This window comes from Dermochelys coriacea, chromosome 24, assembly GCF_009764565.3.
Source record: "Dermochelys coriacea isolate rDerCor1 chromosome 24, rDerCor1.pri.v4, whole genome shotgun sequence".
Classification (NCBI taxonomy): Eukaryota; Metazoa; Chordata; order Testudines; family Dermochelyidae; genus Dermochelys; species Dermochelys coriacea.
Genome location: NC_050091.1, coordinates 4577782 through 4601963, shown reverse-complemented (window position 1 = coordinate 4601963; position 24182 = coordinate 4577782). Strand labels below are relative to the sequence as shown.

The following is a 24182-nucleotide window of genomic DNA, read 5'->3' as shown; positions in this document are numbered from 1 at the left end:
CAACGGTTCTGGCGACGGGACATGGAAGACCTGCGGAAGACAAGAGGAGGGGTCACACAGATGGGTCCACCCAGGACTGATCCAACATGGGAGTCTTCCCACTGACTACAATGGCTGTTGACTCAGACCCAAAAGTAACACTAGGTTAGCCTCTAGTCAGGCCACTGTTCCAGTCCACCATTATCCCCCTCACATCTGTGTGGTATATTTCATTGCACGGCTGCAATCACCAGCATTTCCTTGCAGGCAAGCCGCATGTGAGGAGGGAAAGGTCTAATGTGAGTCAATGGCCAGAAGTTGAAGCTAGACAAATTCAGACGGGAAATCAGGTGTAAATTTTTGACAGTGAGGGTAATTAGCTACTGGAACAATTTACTAAGGGTCGCGGTGGATTCCCCATCGCTGACAATTTTAAAATCAAGACTGGATGTTTTCCTAAAAGATCTGCTCTAGGAATTATTTTGGGGAAGTTCTCTGGCCTGTGTTACACAGGAGGGCAGAGAAGATGATCACAATGGTCCCTTCTGGAAGGAATCTACACATTCATAGAATATCAGGGTTGGAAGGGACCTTAGGAGGTATCTAGTCCAACCCCCTGCTCAAAGCAAGGCCAATCCCCAACTAAATCATCCCAGCCAGGGTTTTGTCAAGCCTGACCTTAAAAACCTCAAAGAAAGGAGATTCCACCACCTCCGTAGGTAACCCATTCCAGTGCTTCACCATCCTCCTAGTAAAATTTTTTTCCCTAATATCCAACCATTGATATATACAGGGTGCAGATTTAACACCAAGCTCAGCCAATGTCTAATTCATGGGAGATGGGAGGAATTTTTCCCAGGTGTGGGGTCATGGTGCAAAGTAGGGACTATCCCATAGCAGCCTTCTGCTGGCTCCCTCTAAAGCTGTTGGTGTTCGAGACAGGATAGTGGCCTAGATGGACCCCTGGTCTGATCAATTCCTAAGTTCCTAGCCATGATGGCTAATATTTTGCCATTCACCATGCTTCGTCTGCTGCATATGGGGCCAAATGCAGCCCCTGGGATACTTGATGTATTTCTGAAAGCCCCTGCTCCGAAAGTCAGGGGATGACATGACAATCTCAGCTTTCATTTTTTCAAAAATAATTAAGTTTCTAGATCTTACGGTTGAAGCGAAAAAGCTTGAAAACACAACCTGGGCACAGCCCTAGAGACTAATAAAAAAAAATCCAAAAGGGAAATAAAAAGAGCCTAAAATGTATTATTATTTAAAATCTCATGATTTCGGAGGAGACTTTTGAACCCTTGGGGTTGGTCTTACTGCTGCTAAATCAGCAGAGTTTACACCACAGCTGAGTTATCTGTGCATCGTATCTTGGGTCATTGGTTGCCGTGTTAGCATTTCCTGCCTATCCATGTGTGGCGTAACTGAGCGAGAGTGGCTGCAGGGACGTCGTGACTTTGATGCTTTTAAAATTTTGATCAGACCTGCAAGAATCGTACTGACCTGGCAGGGCTCAGGTACCAGGGTGACTGGGAAACGTGTCAAAGTGGAGTTAACAACAGCGTTTAAGGGACTGGAAGATCAATTAAAAGAACTAAATATACCTAGATTAGCTAGATGGAGACTCAAATGGAGAGACAGCAGCGACTGTTTACACTCTGTTCTGGGCCTGATTCTCATTCGCATTACAGCCCCTTTACACTGCTCTGGCAGCATGAAGGGGCTTAAAGTGGATGCAACTCTTTACACTGCCAAAGTGTTGTAAAGGGGCCTTAGTGTAAATGGGAATCAGAGCCCTAATTATACAGAACATCAACATTCTGAGTTCCTTAATCTTTCTGCTCCCTCTGCAGATTCCTACTTGAATTGAGGTGAGGAGGGGACATGGAGGGCTTGTGGAAGACAAAAGGAGGGGTGTAGCTTACGGCACAGTAACTGAGGGAATATAGCCTACAGGTTAATAGTCCTGCCTCTGCCACTGACTTGCCAGGTGACATTGGGTGAGTCACTTAACTTTGCGGGGGTAGATTTTCAAAGACACAGCTCCCATTGGATTTAGGTACCTAAATGCCATGAAAAATCTCCCTCTCTGAGCCTCAGTTTTCCCAGCTGCAAACCAGGAATAATCCATAACATTACTTACCTATTGCTTCATGATTGTTTGCAGAGTGTGTCAAAGGTCTTAGATGGCAGGTGCAGATCACGGTTCTTATGCCAAAATGCAGGTGGTCTCAAAGAAGCACCATGAATGGTGCTCAGAAATGTCTAAGGCTCCTTGAAATCATCCTTAGGCCAGGCTGCTTCAATGCCCAACCTTGCAACATACCAGAAAGTTGGTGCTACGTGCTCTGATCAGACCAGTTCCCTGTGAATTGTACTCAAGCCTGCAACAGGCTGCTTGTGCCTCTGAGTGTTAAGAAAGCGCTAATGAAATGAGCGAAACCCAGGCAGGTGCGCATGCATGGTTCTAGTGAGCTCTGGGGTTCTTCCTCTCGGGAATGCTTTCCCATGATGGCACTTAGGGGTCTGGTTTCTTCTCAATGTCCTTCCGATTGCTTGAGACACATTGGGCCGCCCCATGGCAACCGGCTTCAATAATGCTGGGCCCTCCCCTGCTGGAGCATGTCACCTGATGGATGGTTAAATCAGCCTCTCAGGGCTCTCGGTTAGGGTGGGTGTTTATGAATCACACTTTATGGATTTTAAAGGAATAAAAATTGGGTGAATGGAGCACAGGTGGAAGGTGCCTGATCAAGCGCCCTGGCGACTGGAGTCCTCTTTATTCACAGAAGGGAGACAGCCCTGGTATCACTTCCCCCACAGTTGGCTCTTCACGACCCATTCGATCTTGGAGCCAGCAAAGGAGCCTGTTAGTAACAATGAGATGGCTGGTTTTGTGGATGGCTGCGACCATCAAACTCACGGCAAATAAGCAACCGATTTGCCATCGGGTGCTGCTTCCCCGGCATTTCTATGGGAGTTTCAGCTGGGTCTGACTATTGTTCTGGCGCCATTGGAAGGGAGCTGGTAGCTCTTCTCCTGAGACACCATCCGCTGCATATCTCTGTCTTCCGCCACCATCAAAGGGCATTAAGAGATTTGCACAACAGCCGAGCTCTGCGATCATTTGTATTAGCACGTAGAGGCTCCAACTGAAATCAGGGCCCCATTGAGCAAGGCACAGTGCTGTCTGTAAACACAGTGAGCGACAGGTTCCTGAATCAAAGAGCTTACACTCTACAAGAGAAGACAAAGGGTTAGTGTGCAAACTGAGGCACAGAGCTGCAGTGAGTTGGCCAAGATCACCTGGCAAGTCAGTGGCAGAGTCAGGAACAGACCCCTAAACCTCCGGAGCCCCAGACCACTGGACCACACTGCCTCTCAGTCTAATTGTAGGGCTGTTCTCTTCTCCTTCTTTAGTTTTGGCATCCTGACTTCCAGCACTGGGCAGGGTGTGTGGGGGTTAGGAATATATCCACAGCCCTTGCAGCTGCAAAATTTACTGTGCAAACCAACAGGATTAGCATGGGTCACTTAATCAGTGGTTTTTGCAGGGTGCTTTGTAAAACAAAGGAGGCCAACTCCTTGCTCAAGCTCATTCAAATAGGGACATGATGCCTGACAGTGCCAAAGACAGGCCCCTTTCCAAGTAGACGCAAAGAATCACAGGCCAGAGTTAATCCGGGTGTAACTCCCAGGGCTCCAGTGGAATTGACCCCAGGAATGGATCTGGCCCTGCATTGCGCATTGTTCCAGGTCATGGTTGCATTAATAGCACAAAACAACCTGACAAAGCTGCACAATCACCTGCCTCCGCTATAACCCTGACAACATCGGAGCCCTTTAGGGTGTATTACGAGAGCGAACATAACACCCTGCCATTCTCACTTGTGCTCCTCAGTCATTAATTAATTAAACCTCACAACGCCCCAGGGAGGTAGGTGATGGCTGCAAGGAACTGGCTAGCATGTGCGGTCTGCTGCCCTCTACTGCAGAAGGGCTCAGCTGTGTGTCACAGGTCCTACACTGCTAAAAAGCTAATGAAGCTTCTCTTGTAGTTCAAGTGGCAGGGGTCTGTGCGCTTAGAACAGAGGGGGCCCATGTTTCAGTTCTGTCCCTGCAAGCTTCTGAGTGGCCCCATGGGGCGCAGCATTAGTGACAGCTTTGAAGAATTAAGTGGCTGTGGCTGTGATACCCTCTCATCCTTCCCATTTCACAGATGGGGAAACTGAGGCACAGAAAGGGGAAGAGAATTGCCCAAACTCACATAGTGAGTTAGTCCCAAAATCCAGGAGTCCTGACTCTCAAGCCCCCTGCTCTAGCCACTACACCCCACTCTCCCACAGGTGGGGCTGGAACCCAGGAGTCCTGCTGCCCATTCTTCCTGCTCTAGCCACTAGATCTGCTTCTTCTCTGTTGCTTTATATTAGGGGTGCAGATGTTAGAGGAGAGAGAGGTCTCTATTCCCCACTAATGTAAGGGCTGTTTTGCAGGGGACTCAAATGCCAGTGAGAGATGCAGTGGCAGCAGCTGCATTATGCAAGCTGCTCCACCCGGCCTGCCCTGGAGAGACAGCCCCCCCATTCCCTACACGCTATAGGGCTCCTGAGAGTGGGGGCTGGGACAGTCTCTTTGTCCCTTTCTAGCACTCCCCCCCCTCCCCTCCTCACACATCCTATGGGCCCCTGGCTGCGGTGCATGGGGCAGGGAGGTGCAGCGGGGAAAGGGGTAGATTTGGAGCCTGGTTTGTGGAGCCAGGCAGCAGATGAGCCCCTGGGGGGGGAGGACTGCAAAACTACCCCCACCCCCAGGCTGTACCCAGTGCCCTGGGTACCCCAAGCTGTGCCCCGGGACTGCCCCGTCCAGGGGAACCCCCCAGCTGTGCCCAGGGAACCCCCCTGTGTCCAGGAGAACCCTCCCTCCCTTGGCAGTGCCCGAGGAGCCCCTCCCCCCTCTGTGCCCAGCCCCCCCCCCAGGACTACATCCCCCAGCCTCCCCCGCGGCGCAGCCACGTGTTCCGAAGCAGCTGGCGGGGGAGGACCGGAGGCGGCGGGAGATTCAAATCCCGACTCCCGAGCCGGGCGGAGCCGAGCGCCGCGGGATGGAGCCGGCGGCCGAGTCCGGGCAGGCCCGGGTGGGCTGTGAGTGAGACCGGGCGGGCGGGCGGACCGGAGACATTGGTGTGGGGCAGGGGAGGAGAAGGGACAAGGAGCCAGGCTGATGGACGGGAGCAGTGGGGGGCTGTAGACAGGGGTGGGGTGGAAGGGGACAGGCAGGCTTGGGGACAGACTGATGGACAGCAGTTGTGGGGAGTTGCTGGAGGGGCAATGGACAGACATTGGTGTGGGGCAGGGGAGGAGAAGGGACAAGGAGCCAGGCTGATGGACAGGGGGGCAGACAGGAAGGGGTGTGGTGGAAGGGGCAGACAGACACAGGGGAGCGGCTGGTGGGTGCAGACAGGTGGGGGCAGACAATGGGGTGGGGGAACCGATGGTTGTAGGGATGTGTGGTCCCAACCCTGGGGCAGACAGGGGACAGGTCTGGGTGTGCAGGAGGGGGCAGACACACCGGTGGGGGAGGGACCAGTGACCTGGCTGTAGGTAGGGCACAGATAATTGGGGTGCTGCAGGGATTGGTGCCAGAGGATGGACAGGCAGGCTGGGATCTGGCAGAGAGGTGGGTTTGGACCAGCCATCCCATGGTGTGTGGACAGGGCTTGAGAGGGCTGACAGGATAAATGGCATCCAGAATGGACAATCAGAAAGGAATCTGGGGATGGGGGAAAGAGTGCTGGCCCTGAGATGGACAGACTGACGGTTGCCAGTTAGGGTACAATTTGTGGGTCTTGTTGGATGATTCCTGTTTCTCCTTAGAGTCAGGCAACGATCTAGTGGTCAGTCTAGAACTTGGAATACCCATGGGCAACTCCTTCCTCTGCCACATACCCCCTGTGTGACCTTGGGCAAGTCACTTAGTTGCTCTGAGCCTCTGTTTTCCCCATCTGTAAAATGGGGACAATAGCACTCTACGGGGGTGATGAGAGAATAAGTATTGTGAGGTGCTTGGATACTATGGAAATGGGGCCAAAAAGAGAGGAGCATTGGGGTAGGGGTAATATTTTGTGGGTAGGATGTCAGTGAGGGCAGAGCCCTTTCAGATGGTAGCCAATACACAGCAGGAGATGGGAGGGAAAGGCTGGCAAGATTTCTAGGGCATATGGCAAAACCCTGACTTTAGAGTATGTCTGATTTTGTCTCTGGGAAGATTTGAACATGTGAATGCAAAAAATACAAATCTGGCTGAAGACGTTTTAAATATGACCTATGGATTGAGTACAACAGGGACTTGTTAACCCAGCTCGCGCTCTCTCTTTTGGCTGGCCATGCAGCGAGGGAAGGGAAAACCAGATTTTTTTACATGTAAAAAAGAAAGTAGCCAGCCAGAGCATAGTAGCCGTTAGATGGAAAGGGTTATTAAGTCATGTGATAGTCCTTCCCCCTTCTAGCAATGTACAACTGTTCTCTGCAGTGTGTGCATTGCCTCACCCAGCTTGTGATTTATAACCCTAGATGACGTCACTAAACGTATTAGAGGGATAAATATCAGGGAGGGAGAAGAATTATTTAAGCTCCGTACCAATGTGGACACAAGAACAAATGGATATAAACTGACCATCAGGAAGTTTAGACTTGAAATTAGATGAAGGTTTCTAACCATCAGAGGAGTGAAGTTCTGGAATAGCTTTCCAAGAGGAGTGGAGGCAAAAGACATATCTGGCTTCAAGACTAAGCTTGATACATTTATGGAAGGGATGATATGATGGGATAGCCTAATTTTGGCAATTAATTGATCTTTGACTATTAGCGGTAAATATGCCCAATGGCCTGTGACGGGACACTAGTTAGGGTGGGATCTGAATTACTACAGAGAATTCTTTCTTGGGTGTCTGGCTGGTGAGTCTTGCCCACATGCTCAGGGTTTAGCTGATCACCATATTTGGGGTCAGGAAGGAATTTTCCTCCATGGCAGATTGGCAGAGGCCCTTGGGGTTTTTCGCTTTCTTCTGCAGTGTGTGGAATGGATCACTTGCTGGAGGATTCTCTGCACCTCAAAGTCTTTAAACCACGAGTTGAGGACTTCAGTAGCTCAGACATAGGGCAGGGGTTTGTTACAGGAGTTGGTGGGTGAGATTCTGTGGCCTGTGTTGTGCAGGAGGTCAGACTAGATGATCATAATGGTCCCTTCTGACCTTAAAGTCTCTGAGTTGGTATTTTCCATGGTGGGGATAGAAGAGTGTTGCTTTTAATTTCTGCTAACACTCAGCTAGGCAGGACATGGGAATGGGGCAGAGTCTGCTGCTGTGGCCACCAAAACATAAAATTCATACTGTTATTGATATTAAAAAGTAATTTTGCATAAATCTAAGAGCTGAAATGGGAGAATGCGGTTAGAAAACCATAATTAAAAACTCTGATTTTTGGCAAACGCCTTATGCTTACTGCCACCGACAGTTTTAAAAAATTGTCCTTCACCGCCAATGCTGTGGTTCTGTCTCGCATTTCCTTCAGCGTTGACAATGAGAAGAGACCCAGTGACGTCACTCGCCGGTTCTCCTGCGTTAGCACAGCGGTACAAAATATGTGCCGCAAACAGCGCAGGAGATGCTGAGAGGCTGCTGGCACTGGAAATCCGGGGAATATTTTTCACTAAGGTTTATGAAATCTTAATCGAAATATTTTAATTTTGATGATGATTTTTAACAAAACCTAAACTCTTGTCTGCGCTTGACCTGGCATCGCGTCTCTTGAATTGTCCAGATGAGCGTCTCACTGCCGATGAGATGGATGAGCAGAGGAGACAGAATGTCGCCTATCAATATCTCTGTCGCTTAGAGGAAGCAAAACGGTGAGAAAGCATTCCAATAGGACTGATTCATTAGAGGGGCCCTGTCGGGGATATATTGACCTAGCTTAACTGTCTCCTGTATAACAGGTTTTGCCTTCTAAATCAAACACCGGTTGGGACTTCTGAATTCACTCCTTGAGGAGTCTGGATCTTAAAGCATCATTTCCTCCAATGTTGGCATGCATGGGCTGATCTATGTTTCTTGACAAGTGGGTCGTGACCCCTGGGGGGGGGGAAGGGACATGAAAGGCAATGGGGGTGGGGGGAGTCGGGAGGAATAACTGAAAACTGCTTACAATCTAAAGCAAAGACAGTCTCATGCACCCTGACCCTTCAAGGTTGTCTTCGCTGTCAGTCTCTCAAAACACCCCCCCCCCCCCCAAACTAGATAGGCTTATAGCCATCAACAATGCCTTTTTTTTTTTTTTACTCTGACTTTTATAATAAATGTAAAGGCGGGGAATGACACTTCTTTTTGTCTGTGAATGAAGGGTGGCCAGCCTGACAAGCTGGAGGCAGCATTGTTAGACTACCAGCAAACAATATGTGGAAGCAGAGGGCTCAGGGACAAGTGGATTTTAATCCTGACTGCTGCCCTTTCCACTTTGTGCCTTGCTGTCTCCTGTCTGTAAAATGCAGAAACCCAGGAAGAAAAAGAACTATTTGAACAGATGCAAAATATTTTCATCACTACACATCTCAATATCCTGAAGCCCAACCCCATGGCTATGCTGTGTCTGGAATGCCCCGTAGGTTTGGTGGGAGACCTGCACTTGACGTGGTAGCGGCATACTGGTCTTATAAAAACAACTGTCTCCCTAACTGGTTTTCTGTCTTTTGTGCCAGATGGATGGAGGCTTGTTTGAATGAGGAGCTGGCCTCCCCTACGGAGCTGGAGGAGAGCTTACGGAACGGGGTCATCCTCGCCAAGCTGGGACACTGCTTTGCACCAGATGTTGTCCCGCTGAAAAAAATTTATGACTGTGAGCAGATGCGCTACAAGGTAAAGGAGTCGGGTGAAGAGATTTGCTTGGGTTAGAGGGAGTGAGTTTAAGATTGGGACTTCGGAGACCTGGGTTCCGATCCTGGCTTGTTGTGTGGCTTTGGGCAAATACCTTAAGCTGCTGGCACCTACAGCTTCAACTGGAACTGACAGGACCTGCAGTTGCTCAGCACTTGTGCAAACCAGAGCCTTCTCTGAAGGAAATGCTGGAAGTGAAACTGATCAAAGGCATGAATGAAACTGACCAGCCTATGTTCGCTTAATAATCTGAATAAAATCCATCCCCCTGAAAATTAAATGGGGTGTTGTAAAGGTTAATTAGTGCCCATCCAGCTCTCTCGAGTGCTGGGTAGCATTATCAACCCATGTAGAGGAGGTATAGATCAGCAGAAGACCATTTCTCTGCAGATCAGGAGATCCCTGGTTGAAATCTACGTGTTGCCATCAAAGATTTTGAGATGCTCAAATACTGTGATGATGGGTGGCAGAATAAAACCCTTCAGAAATGCTGGCTGGGTGGCTCAACTGGATAACCGCATATGGTGATGCAATGACGTGATATATTGCAAGCGTTCACAGCTTTTCACCCTGTCTCGCTAGTATAAAGCAGAAATTTACCCTTCAAAAAGGCCAGTGCCAGAGGCTAATGAGCTACTTAAGTCTTCAAATTGGGACTTTAAAATCTGTACGTCTGGGATTTTCAAAAGCCGGCCACGTTGGCCTAATTCTGCACCCGTTCAAGTCAAAGGGAGTTTTACTGCTGATGAAAATCCCACTTTACGCACATCGGCATTTTTGCTAGCTTTCTGTAACAGGGCGAATTTCAACCCATTCGTGCATAGAAGACTTTACTCTGCCAGAGCGCTGTTAAAAAGCCGGGGGGAGCTTGGTATGAATGAGAATTAAGGCCCCTAATAGGTTTAACCTAAATCCACTCTGCTAGGTCCAAGGACTTTCTCTTAAATGCTCAATTTCTCTTAACACAGCAACATTTTAGCCACAGTATGCAACTGGCATGGGAGATTCTGCCCGTGTAGGATGTGTGACAGGTTTGTTATACATGACCTAAAATGGAATTTATTTACTATAGCAATTTATTTCTTTGCTGACACAGGAGCATGTGGGTTCCATCCCCCTTTTTGTAAGCTTCTATCCCTGCTGCTTATTAAATCTCTGCACCTTGTTCCAGACACATGGCGTGAATGGGAATCAAGGCAGAAAAAAGGCTCCTTTTTAAAGGTTGTTGGTGATTCTTTCTAGACCATGAGGTCCTTTGAAGTCACCTTCTATTTCCAACGCATCAAAGACTTTTTTGGATGAATGCAGCCCATGTGGCATGTGATGGTGCATAAAACATAAGGAATCCAGAGCTGTAGGGGCCAATCCTGTGGGAGTCAATGGGAAAATCTTTATTGGGTGGATGCTTTTGCAAAGAGTTAAGCATGTGATTAATTTGACTCATGTGAGAGTTATTCAGGTGTGTAAGTCCCTGGAAGATTTGGTCCTATATGATGGTTTGTAAAATTATTTGAAAAGCAGAACATTTAAAAAGAAAATGAAATTAACTAACAAAAGCCTTGTCACGTTAGTTTCCGATCCTGCAACGGAACCGATCGGTTGATTTCACTGGGTTATTTGCTGTGCTTAAAGTTAAGCTCTTTTGGGGGTAGGGACTATGGTTATCTTTTTGTTCTGTGTTTCTACAGTGCCTAGCACAATGGGGCTCTGGCCCTTGACTGAAGCTCCTATGCGCTACTACAGTACGTACAAACAAATAAGTCTTTGCAGGATTGGGGCCTTCACTTGATTGATGCATTTCGGCATGAATAAGAAATCCTTTCAATTCTAGGTGGTAATATTGGTGAATGCTGCAAGATCTGTCTGATTCCCCTGTGGCTCTCAAATGGCTCACGTGCCAAATCTTTGCTATGCTGTGTCTATGGGTGAGCTGAGCGCCGCGTGAAACTGGCGTTGCATCAGCCTCTCCTGCGTCAAAGGTGGATGGATGGTTTTTGTTTTTTTTTGCGGGGGGGGCATGATCTGATGCTTCTGACAGAGCTTGCTCCAGACCCTGACGATGCAGAGCTGATTGTCAATCCGGGTCACCGCTGCATTGTTCATGGCTTGTGCTGGCTTAAATGGGTTTGGAAGAACTAGATGTAGCTGGTGCCTTCGGTTCAGCGTCCAGGAACAGCTGTGTCAGCAGAAAGCACAAGAACCCCCCCCAGTGGTCAACAGCGGCATAACGCACCCCTAAGGGAAGGGTCATTCTAACCCTTGTTTAATCTCTCCTCTTTTTTTCCAGGCAACTGGACTTCATTTTCGACACACGGATAATATCAACCACTGGCGCGACGCCATGACTCGCCTGGGGCTTCCTACGGTAATGTATTCGCGTCAGTGTGTCCGGGCCAAAAGCAGAGCCCGGAAAAGATGAGACGCTCTCTCTGCTTTGATAAAAACGCAGAGCCCCTTCGTGTAAGCGGGAGCCACTCGAGTGACTCCACCCAGCCGGGTGTACCATCAACACCTTGTGGAGTCAAAGGCAGCTGGTCAGGCTAATAAAACCTTCATTTTAAACCCCGTGGATGTGAAGGAACCTTCCTTTGTCTCTTGCACAACAGGGGCATAAGACTTTCTAGGGTGCAGTCAGGTCTGCATGAGCAATCCCTTCTCCATCTGTGAATTGCAGTGACCCGAGATGAAAGTCATAGAAGGAGGGGGCGTTAAGGGGTTGCTGCATTCATGGTAGAAGACTAGACAGCTGTACAATCCTGCCAGACGCTCAACAGAGTGGTCTGTTGAATCGCGTTCTCACCTGGGGACCATGTGGAAGCTGCTGCCAACATGGATCTGCATTGGTGTTCTGTGTCAGCAAAGACTGTAACAATAATCCTTAGTGCTTCTCAGCTTCAGGTCTTCAAAGCACTTTACAAAGGAGGTCGGTATCACTGTCCCCATTTTACAGATGGGGAAACTGAGAGGCAGGTCAGGGCAGAACAGGAAATCAAACCCAGGTCTTTTGAGTCTCCAGCCCATGCTTAGCCCCTTGGCTATACTGTGCTGTTAAATAGTTAAAGTTAATTGGCAATTACATGGCTGCTATCTGTATTGCCAACAGATCTTTCACCCAGAGACAACGGACATTTATGACAAGAAGAACATGCCACGGGTGGTCTATTGCATTCATGCTTTGAGGTTAGTGAGAAATCCAGGCTGTAACTCTGGGATTATAGGTAGGGCTCTACCAAATTCACAGTCCATTTTGGTCAATTTCATGGTCACAGGATTTAAAAAACTGTAAATTTCATGATTTCAGCTATTTAAACTTGAATTTTCATGGTATTCTAATTGTAGGGGTCCTGACCCAAAAAGGAGTTGTTGGGGTGGGATGGGGGTCCCCAGGTTATTGTGTGTGTGGGGGGGGGGGGGGAGAGGGGGTTGCGGTACTGCTACCCTTCTGTGCAGCTGCGGGCGGCGGTGTTGCCTTCAGAGCTGGGCAGCTAGAGAGTGGTGGCTGCTGGCCAGAAGCCCAGCTCTGAAGGCAGCACTGCCGCCCGCAGCTGCACAGAAGTAAGGATGGCAATACCCTACCGTGCCGTCCTATTGCCACCCTTACTTCTGTGCTGCTGACTGCAGAGCTGGGCCCTCAGTGGCCGCCGACACTTTCCAGCCACTCAGCTCTGAAGGCAGCGCAGAGTAAACATGGCAATACCACGGCTCCCCTAAAATAACCGTGCAACCCTCCCTCCCCTGCAACTCCCTTTTGGGTCAGAACCCCCAACTTGAGAAACACTGATCTCCTGCATGAAATTTGTATAGTCTAGGGTAAAAGCACACAAGACCAGATTGCACAGTGGGAGACCAGACTGCACGAACCGTGATGCGTTTTTCATGGCCGTGAATTTGGTAGGGCCCTAGTTATAGGAACTGAGGGGCTTTTTGCCTGTAGGATTTTAATCAATGATACTTGCGCCCTCTGGTGGCCATTATATGTTTATCTCCTGAGGCCAGTAATTCTCAGATTTGGGTCCTGATCCTTTAACTCCATGTCTGACAGACGACTCCCACGCGTGTCAAGTGAGGGCACGTATGTGTGTCTGTGGGATCTGCATGATTGGATTGAGGTTATCCAATTCTATGCTTAGGTCCCCTGGCCTTTTTAAAATTTTGTTTCCTGAAGGTGTTTTTGCAGCAGTGCGGGGGGCTCAGTGCCTCTGACAATCCGGCCACGTACCCTAGGTGTCCATTCATAGGCACCCAGGTTTGAGAATATTGGGCCTAGGTTTTGAAACTCGCATGGAGAGGCCTGCCACAGACTCTAAATGCCGCGACAAAATGTTATAAATACAATCCATGCAAAATACGGGGTGGGGGGGACCCGCTGCTGATCCCAACGAATCCCGTCTCCTGTGGAGGGCCCTTTAAAAATAAAATACTCTGTTGCTAAGTCCCCTTCGTCCCACACAAATGCACATAAAGAGGGGCTTTGCCACATGCCCGTAAAGCCATTGGGTCTGGGCTGTTTCAGAGCAGAAGGGTGGAGTGATCCCAAAGCCAAGGGGAGAACACCCTGACAGCGGCTCCCCTCCCTTTAAGCCAAGGGGGGTTCTGATTGAACACGTGACTGGCAGAGGGAGGGAGAGCTGAGGTCCAGTTTACTTAGCGCTTCCGGGGTCCAAGCAACCACCTCCATCTCTCTGGAAGGCAGCAGAGAGCTAGTCTGAGTCACAGAGTGCTGGTGTCTATGCTTTACAAAGGGGTATCCTCTCTGTTTTACAGATGGGGAAATTGAGGCACAGGGAAGGGATGTGACTTGCCTGAGGTCATACAGCGAGCAAGTCACAGAGCTGGCATTGTAGAACTTTGATCTCCCAGTTCTGTGTTCTAATGACCAGACCACAGAGCTTACTGTGTCTTATACTGTAGGGATGAAAAACCCCATTGTGTGTTACTGTGTGTCAGGAAAAAATTGAATTGTTAAATTCATCCATGAAGTGTGTTTGTTTTAAATTTTCAGTTTATACTTGTTTAAGCTGGGGCTGGCTCCGCAGATCCAGGATTTATACGGGAAAGTGAACTTTACAGGTATGGGATGGTAAAGGACAAATCTGGGCTAGTTCCTGGGGTTTCCTTGTTAAATCCAGCCAATCTGTATTTACTGCTTGTATCTCTGGAATTGTTCTGCAGAGGGGACGCTTCAGCGGGCTTTTTATTTATAAGAAGCTTTGTTTAAGCTGAGATAGAAAATTGACTTTTTTTTTTTTTTTTTTTTTTGTATCTCAGTAGCTAACTAAGGAGATCAGTGGCCTGCTGTGCCAGGTGCTGTATATACACATATTAAGAGACTATTCCTGCCCTGAACTATCTAAATAGACATGATGGACAAAGGGTGGGAGAGAAAATAGAAGCCCAGGGAGGGGAAGTGACTTGCCCAAGGTCACAGGGTAGATCAGTGGCAAAAGTGGGAATGGAGTCAGGACACCTGGATTTTAGTCTGGTCCTGCCCACTGGACCACACTGTCTCATTTGAGAGGCTGGCTCCCCGTATGTGCCCAATTTAGCCCTGTTGACATTGGAGACAGAAACACATGCTGCTGCTGGCTCCCTTAGCTCTGTTAGGTTTTCCCTTTTGGGACACTGAATGTTTCTTTACCATATGGCCCTGGTTCTGCACTGGAGCGCTGTATACATGTACAGCTCCAGGGAAGCCTGTGGTACTGTACAGGGGGCTCCTGGCGCAGATCAAATTGGCTGATGTCCATTGACATCACCCCCCGTTTAGGGTGGGGGTTAAATATCTGTACAGTGCCTGGAATCCCCTGTGCCCATTCCTGCCTGGGGCCTTTGCTTGCCATCCTCCTGGTAAATAGAAATGTCAGAAGGGCGTCTGGTGCCGGCCCTGGACCAAACAGGCATGTATTTGCTGACTTGGCTTGCTCTGTTCCAGAGGAGGAAATTAACAACATGAAGCGGGAGCTGGAGAAATACGGCCTCCAGATGCCAGCCTTCAGCAAGATCGGTGGGATTCTCGCCAGCGAGCTCTCTGTGGATGAAGCGGCAGGTGATTTTACTCCCTAGGATAAAGGGTGACAGTGGTTTTTTTCCTGCAGCAGTGCTTGGATGAGTCCCTCCCTGCAGTCTTTTGGCTTAATCCAGCTCTGTAACCCCTGAATGTGTTTGGCCCCTTTACAGGTCGGTCTAGGTCCAAATCTGCTCGAACCACAGGGCTAATGGTTGTCAAGAGAGCGTTAGGTGCATGCTGTTTAGACCCCCGACTCCAGGAGAGTGGATCCCATCTGTGGATCACAACCTTGCCTCCAGTCCGGGAGAGGGGTGGGACCCATCGGCATCTCTCATTAGCTACCTTGGGCACCTCCCTACCTAGCGCGCTGGCTTTTGTGGATCCTGTTCCCAGGTGCCCCTCTCTCCCCCTGCATTGTGTAGAGAGCAACCACATAACCCAGGGTTTGTGAATTCTGGTGACTTTTCTTTCAAGCCCCTGGAAAGCCAGGAGTTGGAACGCTGTGTCACTGTGTAGATCCGGGCCACAGATAAATAGACTCAAATCCTGTCGCTCCAGCCTCTGGCTCCCCGTCTGACCACACAATGGTTTTATGTGTCTGTCTCTTTCTTGCCACGGCTGCTGTAGTCCACGCCGCCGTCCTCGCCATCAACGAAGCTGTGGAGAAGGGGGTGCTGGAGGAGACCATGGCAGCCCTGCGCAATCCCAGTGCTATGCTGCTCAACTTGCGAGAGAACCTTGCCGCCGTCTACCAGGAGATGCTGTACCAGGTGAAGATGGAGAAAGCTGGCAATGCCAGGAACCGGGTAAGGGCAAAGCACGCGGTGAAAGGAGAAGCTCCGTTACCTGCTGGTAGTGGTAGGCTCTTATCCTATATGTGGACCACAGCAGTGTGATGTGCATCGTGATCAGGGGATGCTCCTCGCACTTTGACACCTAAAGTTCAGGGCTTGAGTCGTCTTTGAAATGGATCGAAGGGTGGATTTCTCTGCAGCCAGGAAAGGAAGTGGGCCAGATCATCCAGGAGCGCTGACCTGACCACAGGAAGAATGCTGGGTGGGTGGAGCTGGTGGATAGAGGGGTGCGGTTGGAGAAAAGGAGTGTGCTTCTGTACTCTCCTCTAGCAGCTGTCAGCAGCCAGGGCTAGCTGCAGCAGCCTTTGGGGTGCGGGGTTGAGTCTTTCTGGCATGCTCGGAGGTAGCACAATGTGTCTAGGCCAAGACATGCAATGGTGGGTGGCTTCTCCCTCTTCTTAGTACCTGCATGAGAGCCTGGAAAGTGAGGATATTTACGACCGGTGTCTGACTCAGGCTGAAATACAAGGGAACATCAACAAAGTCAACGGTGAGCAAAGCAACCCCCCTCGAGAGCTGCTGGAGTGGAAATGCTGCTTACTGAGCACATCCCCGTCCTGTGGGAGATCTGCCCAACACTAAGTAGCTCTCCCAAAAGGATTTGTTTCAGGCTGGGTTCTTTAGGGGGGGCATGGCCTCTGCTCTGGTTGTTTTCAGAGTCCTCTCAGGAGCCATAGGCAGGGAATCTCTCCCTCCCCATTATGGGGCAAAGGGTTTCATTCCAGGAGCAGCCTGAGGTTTTCCACATGGCCCCTGCATTGACTTCCCCTCACACAAAGGGAATCCCTGAAACGGGTAACCTGGGTAAATGCCTTATAAGAGCTTGTCTAAACAGGAAATCGCTAGGCCTGATTGACTGCCGGGGTGGAGATGCTCCTATTCAAGGATGAGTGCCTTTATTGTAAATTAGTTTTAACTCTGCTTTGGAAGTGGATTAATCAGGAATAGCTAATCCACTTTAAATTCACAACCTTATATCGGATTGGCTTTCATGTGTAGACAAGCCCTAATACATATTGCCCCGTGTGGATGGCTGGTAGCAGGGATTGAACCCCAGATCTCTGGATTTTTGAAGCACAAGCCTCTAGTGCATGAGCAGCTCTGTTGGCTGAAGCTGTGGCAGGCTCACGTTGGCCCAGCCACCGTTAGAGGTCATGGGGCACCACCTTGAGTGGGTGTGGCCTAGTGGTTAGCGCACTAGACTGGACTTCCTTAGACCTGGGTTCTAGTCTCTGCTCTGCCTGGGTGACCTTGGAGAAGTCACTTTCCTCTCTGTGTGCCTCAGTTTCCCCATTTATAAGATGGGGATCAAGATACGACCTCCTTGGTGAAGAGCTTTGAGCTCTACTGATGAGCGCGCTACGACACCAGCCATAAGTATCTTAGAGCATGACCACCTCTCTTCTAGTGCACGGAGCGCTGGAATACGTGGACGATGCTCTGGAGAGGCAGGACCCTCCAGCCTTGTGCCAGGCCCTGCAGGATCCCGTACTAGCCCTGCGTGGTGTGCAGCGGGAGAACGCAGCCTGGTATTTGGATCAGCTGAGTACAGATCGGGAGCAGAAAGCGCTGGTAAGGCCCCACAGGGGATGTAGCCCTCATACCAGAGAGGGGAGGAATATTGCAGGGATAGGAACTGGGTGGGGATGTAGAGACCCCTCCTGAGGAGACAGGCTTATACTGCTGATCCACTTTGCCAAAGCTCAGTAATGTCCCTCTGGCCAGCAGCTTGCGGTGCTATGGGATCAGGCCCTACGAGTCCAGACACCCTTTGCGGGGTCAGGTCTGGATCAAGTGAAAGCCCCATGCTCTAAAGGCTTTCAGTGACACGTGGACATTCAGGAAACGCTGCAGCCGGACTGCATGTGAGCGACTTCCCTCGGAGGGATGGCAGGCGTGGCCCTGGGAGGGGAGCAGGCTGGCTGGGCCGGTCCCCCTGTGTGTGAGCTCCTGCTGCTTTCCTCCTTGCAGGAGCTGGGCTATGTGGACCTGCTGGAGCAGGAGGAGGTGCAGGCAGGGGTCTACGCAGCCAATGAGAAGGGAGATCAGGAGCATGCCAGTAAGTCATGCCAAGTCCCCCCCATGCAGTGAAGGGGACTGGTACCGAGTTGGGGCAGCCAGGGTCACTATAAATCTGAGGCCAGATCTAGGCTTCTTGGCCTCTGCCTAATGCATCTGGGCCTTGCTCCAGTTCCTAGTGACCCACGCCACAAACCCCCTGTAACTGGCACCTTTGTTGGCCGCCTCGCCAGAGGGGCCAATGAATCGTTGAGAGACGCCTGTCCTGCAGGGACTCCCTATCTCTGTTCACTTGCTGCATTTGCTCGCTCTCTCCTGTCTCAGTGCCCCAGCTGGAGAGGGTCTGAACATCATGCTTGGCATCTGGCTATGCCCAGGCCACTCTAGGGATAGGGCATGCGCCAGCTGGTAGGTAGAAGGGAGGTAGCTTGCAGCACCTCTGGGAGCTGCTGGGGCTTGGGCCATCCCTGACTTGTGTCCCTGCTTGGGGGGGACTTTGCCTGGCCCAATGGACGCATCCTCCACCTGCCCTGCAATGCCACACTGTTGCCAAGGCAGCAAAGAGCAGCTAGGGCCAGTCCCGTGCCTGGGCAAAGGGCATCGCGCCTGCCGAGTCCCCCACATAGCAGGCGAGCTGGTCAAAATGCGTGTGGTCTGGAAGAGTTAACTGACCGTCAGCATGGAGCACATGGTGTCTGGGTTGCAAAGCCCAATGTAGCGAGCAGAATTCAGGCAGCCTGGGCCGAGCCCTGGCCCCAGATCTCCGCCATCAGATGCCCCCGTCATCCAAAATTCAACACCCCACGATTATCGCTGCTGAATGGAACCGGGCAGGGCAATTCCTCAGTAGCCCAGAGCTGGGGCCGCAGGAGACCTGCGTCTTCACTGGTGGGATCATAGCAGTGCTGCCCCTAACCCAGCTCCCGTCCATACACACAGCTCTCTAGCTCGAGTTCAGTGGGGCTACGATAGCAGGCCTGTCAGGGTGGGTTGAAGCTGGAGCTAGCCGTGCAGCTGGGATGCAGTCGCTCCGCACAGCTGGAGTGTTATTTTTGCAGCGAGGCCGCTTGAGCGGCAAGAACTCAACAAGCCCCAAGTTCCACACACTTCCCCCCCCCCTCCGCCCCCAGTTAATTTGCCCCGATCTCGTCTGCCCCACTGGCACGCAGGGAGGCAGGCCGTGAGCCGCATCAACGCTTCAATACGCCGGGGGGAGGCGACGGAGACGGCGCGAGAATTGATGAGCCCTGAGGCCCAGCTGCCCGAGGCCTTTCCCTTCGCTGCCCAGCTGTACCAGTGTGAGCTGTCCCTGCTACAGCGACACCATCCACAGGTGAGGAGAGGGCAGCGTCTGCTGGGGAGGAGGAGAGGCCTCAAAGGCTCTCAGACAGTCAGCTCTTTGCTGCTGTCCTGGGGGCCACCCTTCGCAGGCATGCTCTTCCCAGACTGCAGTCCCTGCTGGGGAATCGCTGTCTGACCTCTTCGTGCGACTCTCTTTGCTTTGCGGCATGGGCTGGGGGTTGCTCGGGTGCCCAAAGCACTGGACTGGTGCTCTGGAGATCTGGGTTCAGTCTCTGCTACAGAGAGCATGGGACAAGTCTCTCTGTGCCTCAGTTTCTCCCACTGTAAATTGATTCATGTTGGGTACTGTAGGGATTGGGGGACAGAAAAGGATCATTGTTGTGTGTGTCTGTCATTTCCTTTCCCGCTCCCCCTCGCGGTTTCTGCAGGGTGAGTTGGGGCAGGAGGAACTGTACGTTGCAGTGGAGATGCTCTCGGCCGTGGCACTGATCAACCGGGCGCTGGAAGCTGGGGATGTCTCTGGATTCTGGAGTAGCCTGGTCAGCCCTGCCCTGGGCCTGTCCGATATCGAGGACGCAAACGTACAGCGGTAATTGGCTGGATTTTGGTGGGAACAATGCCCCTTGTACCAATTCCAGTGGAGTGACTTGGCTGTGAATGAGTTAAAAGGCTTTGTGGCATTTGAAAATAACAGAGCCAGGCCCCTGAAAGTTGTGAGGTGGGGAGACTTCTGAGGCTGTGAAACAGGACCTACAGAAACCCACAATCTGAAGGGTTAAACTCTGTCTGTAACCTGGTTCTGTTACCAGATGTCATCAGGGGCTGGCTGCAGATCTCCCCAGCAGCCTGCAGGAGCCACCGCTTGGACCCAGCTTCCTGCCTGGGGGAGAAACCAATGTTGGTCTTGCGTTAAGAAAGTTAGCGGTGAATTTGCATATGGAAGTCAGGACTCCTGAGTTCTTTTCCTGCCTGTGGCAGGAGGGATGCTGGTCTGTGTGGCCAAAGCTGGGACTAAGAGTCAGAACTCGTGGGTTCCATTCTTAGCTCTTTTATTGGCTCACCGCATGACTGTCACTGCTCTGTGCCTCAGTTTCCCCATTTGGAAAACAAGAGACTGCCTCCTGTGGCCGGGCGTTTTGAAGTTTTCTGACGGCGTTTTTCAGCCCTTGGAGGCGGGACCTTTCAGTCATGGGCTAAGGAATGGCTCTGTCTTTTTTCCTTTCAGCTATTTTGACTACTTGTTGAAACTGAAACGCCAATCTGGGAAAGCTGAGGTTGCGTTCCTGAACTGGAACGACATCCAGGCCTGCGTGAACAGCGCCAACTCAGCAGTGCGAGAAGAAAACGATCGTAAGTGGCTTTTATACCTGAGCGTTGGGCTCCGTGAGCTGCAGTGAGCTCTAACTCACCGTCTGTCTTTGTTCTCCCCGGCACAGAGATCCTCACCATCAGACTGATCAACGAGGCGCTGGCGCAGAACGACCCGGAGAAGACTCTTACTGCTCTGCTATTGCCCTCTGCCGGGCTCTCTGCCGTGACTCTCCCGGGAGCGAGGCGTTACCACGATGTGCTGACCGCCGCGCTAAGGCAGAAAGCCCAGGTAGGCCAGTCGTCTTTGCGCTACAGAGAGCAGCAGCTTGTCGGGCTGGTGGAAAGGCTGTTGCCTGGGACACATTAAAACCAGTGTGTGGCAGAGAACAATCCAGCTTATTAGTTCTACCCCGTCCCTCGTGTCTGTCATTCCAAGGCTGTGGCCTTTTGCCCTGGGTTAGAAGCCCAAAGCCACAGTGCAACATGGGGAATTTCTGCCTTTTTTTCTCTCCAGGCTCTTGCCTGCGTCTTGTTCCGCCTGGTTCCAAAAGATCCCATTGCACTTTCCAGAAGAGCCCTGGGGCTTTTAATCCAAATTCCTTCTGCTCCGTTAAATGCTGTTTTGCCAGCCGCCCCTTCCCCAGAGGTGGCTGCATCTCCCTGATGGAAGCATGGCCTCTGTGTGTGGTTTTGTAAAGATTCCCTAGCTCATCACTTTTTGCCTCCCGTCTCTTAGGTGACCGGAGATGATGGAGCAGCTCTCTGGTGGGAGGAGATCCAGCGAGGGGTTTCCCAGGCCAATCGGGACACCGAGGCAGCTAAGAGAAGTAAGGGCTTGGAAGCGAACTTGGAGCAGGTTCAAGCTGGAGCTGCAACCCGGCCCTCTTCCGTTATTCCTCCGCATGCCAAGAGATGCAGGATGGGGAGAGACTTTCTAGCCCTGTGATGCTTGTTTTCCACCCTCCCTGACTCTCCAGGGGTTGCGAGAGACACTCATCTGAGGTCCCAAGGTGCCGGCCCCAGAGATCAGGGTAGGCCTCGCAAGATGAGCGAGGCACGGGAGTTCTGGGATGCTGTCCCATAAGCCACAGCAGTGAACACAACTGAACGCTGTGCTGGTCGCGATGCTTCCAAGACTCCTTGCTTCTCCCCCGATCCTCCAATTGCAATCTGACTCGGAGCAGCCCCTAGAAACCTGTACTCTGTACCGTCTGGAATCCACATTCCCCAGGGGCGCAAAGGATTTAATCTCCATCTCCAAAGCTTCTTGCAACCGGCTGCTAACTACCCACTGGGAATGGCTGTTGCAAAGGTGACCTGGGCTTCTGATGAAGCAGGAACCCCCTGTTGGAAGCTTGGAGACCACTGTCCATGGTGATCTCCTTCCAGGCAGGCATGGACCAAGCTGTGCTCACTGCAGGGGTGTGGATGAATGCACCCTCTTCCTTTCCTAACCCCTGCCTTCCCTCCTCTCTTCCCATAGTGGCTCTAGGTATTGCAGCCATCAACCAGGCCATAAAAGAAGGGAAGCCGGCTCAGACGGCACGCGTGCTGCGGAACCCGGATGTCTCCCTGCATGGCATCGTGGCAGAATGTGCAGGGGCCTACCAGGCCCTGCTCGCCGCCTTCCTGGCTGCCAAGAGACAAGCAGGTAAAAGGCCCCAACTCCTCTGACCTTGAAAACCGCAGGGGCGGGGCTGCGTCTCCAGCTGCTAGCGTCGGTTAACCTCTACCATCCATAGCTCTCTGGGGCAGGGAGCATTCTGTGTCCGTGCAGCGCCATGGGTCCTAGTCCGTAACTGGGACCCTGTGGGGCTACTGCAATCCAGGTCAATAACCCCCAATTTCCACACATCCCACAGGAAAGACTGGCCAGCCCTAAAGCTCTGACTGTCGTCAGCTGAGAGGGGAAGACGGGGTGGTCTCGCTTGCTGCCCTGTTTTGTACACTCCCCCATATGCTCTGGTACCAGCTACTGTGAGACACAGTGTCCTGGGCTAGCTGGACCATTGGCCACTATGGCCAGTTGTGGGGAAGTCAAGGCTTCCCCTGGCTGAACAAGGGGGATGGCCTAGTGGTTGGGGCCCTAGCTTGGGATTTGGGAGACCCAGCTTTGCCACCGACTCTGGGTGAGTCTCTCTGCGCCTCAGCTCCTGCTCATGGAGGAGGAGAAAGATGGGTGACTGCAAGGGGAGAAATAGGACAAGCCAGGTGTCAAAACCAGAGAGGGGGCTGACAGATACTTGTTATAGGAAGGACATCTAATGTGAGGGAAAAGGCTCTTGCTCTGGATGTATGTGGGGAGAGCAGGGAGTTGAAAGCCGAACTCTGAAACTGAGGACAGGGCTATAGGAGCTGCCTAAATGTTCCGTCAGCTGAGCCTTGGTTTCAAAACCTGATCGGAGGCCATAGAAATCCATTTTGTTGCTGGATCAGTTTAACCCTGCAGTTGCCTCTCTTCTTGCCGTGTGTGTGTGTGTGTGTGTGTGTGTGTGTGTGTGTGTGTGTGTCTATTAACGCTCTCCTTCCCCTAATCCTGTCCCAATGGCAACGCTCAGGGAACGCTAAACACCACTGGGTCCGACACCAGCTGAAAGACGGCAGCGTGTATTACTTCAGCTTGCAGAGCTTCGAAGGCAGCTGGGAGCGGCCGCGTGACTGTGTTCTTAACTCCACCCACCTCAGCTGGGAGGAAATCCAGGTGAAGGGCAGTTGCTGGGGCTGTTATCAAAGCCATCGTGTTTTGCTGAAGTATTGCTGAAGAGTCTGGCTTGCTGCTGCCGGGCCCTGGATGTTGATATGTGAGGCATCCAGGCTAACGCGCTGTGTGTTAAATGCTCTGGCTGCATCTATGGTTCTAGCCTGTTGTCCCACTGGGACATGTCGGAGCGCTTCAGAGATGTTAACAAAGCCATTAGTTCTCCAGCCCTCTCGTTCTGCCCAGAGGCTTGCAAGAGAGATTGGGTCATATCACTGGAAGCAACAATCCCAGCTCTTAAACATCCGGCTTATGGGAGTTGCCAAACTGGATGAGCTTCGGGGGTCCATCCAGTGACCTATCTCCAGCAGCGGTACCAGCTGCTTCAGAGGAAGGTGCAAGAATCCCACTGCTACAGGATAGCCGTAGGGAAATGTTTCCTCCTGACCCCGTTAGAGATGATCTCATGCCCTGAAGCATGAGGGTTTCTAGGGCTTCCAAAAGCCAAGGGATATTTTTATGCGCTCTCCTGCCGCAGGATTATCCAATTCTGTCTCAGAATCCTGCTAGCATATATGCTTTTGGGTGTAACGCACTGGCAAAGTGTGGTTCTGTCTCCCTGCGTTGGCTCAACCATGTAAGAAGCTTCTGAGTCTGTCCCTACCTCTGAGCTGATTGGATTTTGTTCTTCACATCAAAACAGCAGCGGATTGTGCTTTTTAGGTCCAGGTGGCTTGAGTTCAATTCCAGCTGCTGACCCAGCTGGGGGTGTTCCCTTCTCATTGGTAGATGGTGTACGTGTGTCTGACATATACAAAGTCTTCCTGAACTGATCTTTGTGTCCTATCTCTTCAGTCGACAATCACGGGCGTGACCGCGGCCCACGACCGGGAACGCCTCTGGGAATCCAACGCTGGATTCGTCGTGAGGCTGCAGGCCCGCATGAGGGGCTACCTTGTGCGCCAGGAATTCGTGGCCCGCAGACATCTGTTGCAGGAGCAGTTACCAGCTGTTATCAAAATCCAAGTGAGGAGCGCTGTCAAACTGCTGAGCCCATCACACGCTGATGTGCACGGCATCATT

At 51.4% G+C, this 24182-nt stretch overlaps 1 protein-coding gene across 1 annotated transcript in view; it reads left to right on the top strand.

Moving 5' to 3' along the window:
* The first annotated feature begins 5000 nt into the window (after nucleotides 1–5000).
* The window catches only part of IQGAP3 (IQ motif containing GTPase activating protein 3), a 41362-nt gene continuing 22180 nt past the window's right edge, over nucleotides 5001–24182 (top strand). The window contains exons 1-19 of the mRNA XM_038383218.2: nucleotides 5001–5123; nucleotides 7800–7887; nucleotides 8734–8890; nucleotides 11196–11273; nucleotides 12012–12088; nucleotides 13911–13978; nucleotides 14841–14954; nucleotides 15543–15721; nucleotides 16172–16259; nucleotides 17178–17341; nucleotides 17741–17828; nucleotides 18958–19121; nucleotides 19519–19679; nucleotides 20316–20440; nucleotides 20527–20690; nucleotides 21138–21228; nucleotides 21885–22052; nucleotides 22960–23102; nucleotides 23955–24125. Of these exons, the coding sequence (XP_038239146.1) occupies nucleotides 5084–5123; nucleotides 7800–7887; nucleotides 8734–8890; nucleotides 11196–11273; nucleotides 12012–12088; nucleotides 13911–13978; nucleotides 14841–14954; nucleotides 15543–15721; nucleotides 16172–16259; nucleotides 17178–17341; nucleotides 17741–17828; nucleotides 18958–19121; nucleotides 19519–19679; nucleotides 20316–20440; nucleotides 20527–20690; nucleotides 21138–21228; nucleotides 21885–22052; nucleotides 22960–23102; nucleotides 23955–24125 (2328 nt within the window). The 5' untranslated portion in view covers nucleotides 5001–5083. The remainder of the gene's footprint in view (nucleotides 5124–7799; nucleotides 7888–8733; nucleotides 8891–11195; nucleotides 11274–12011; nucleotides 12089–13910; nucleotides 13979–14840; nucleotides 14955–15542; nucleotides 15722–16171; nucleotides 16260–17177; nucleotides 17342–17740; nucleotides 17829–18957; nucleotides 19122–19518; nucleotides 19680–20315; nucleotides 20441–20526; nucleotides 20691–21137; nucleotides 21229–21884; nucleotides 22053–22959; nucleotides 23103–23954; nucleotides 24126–24182) is intronic.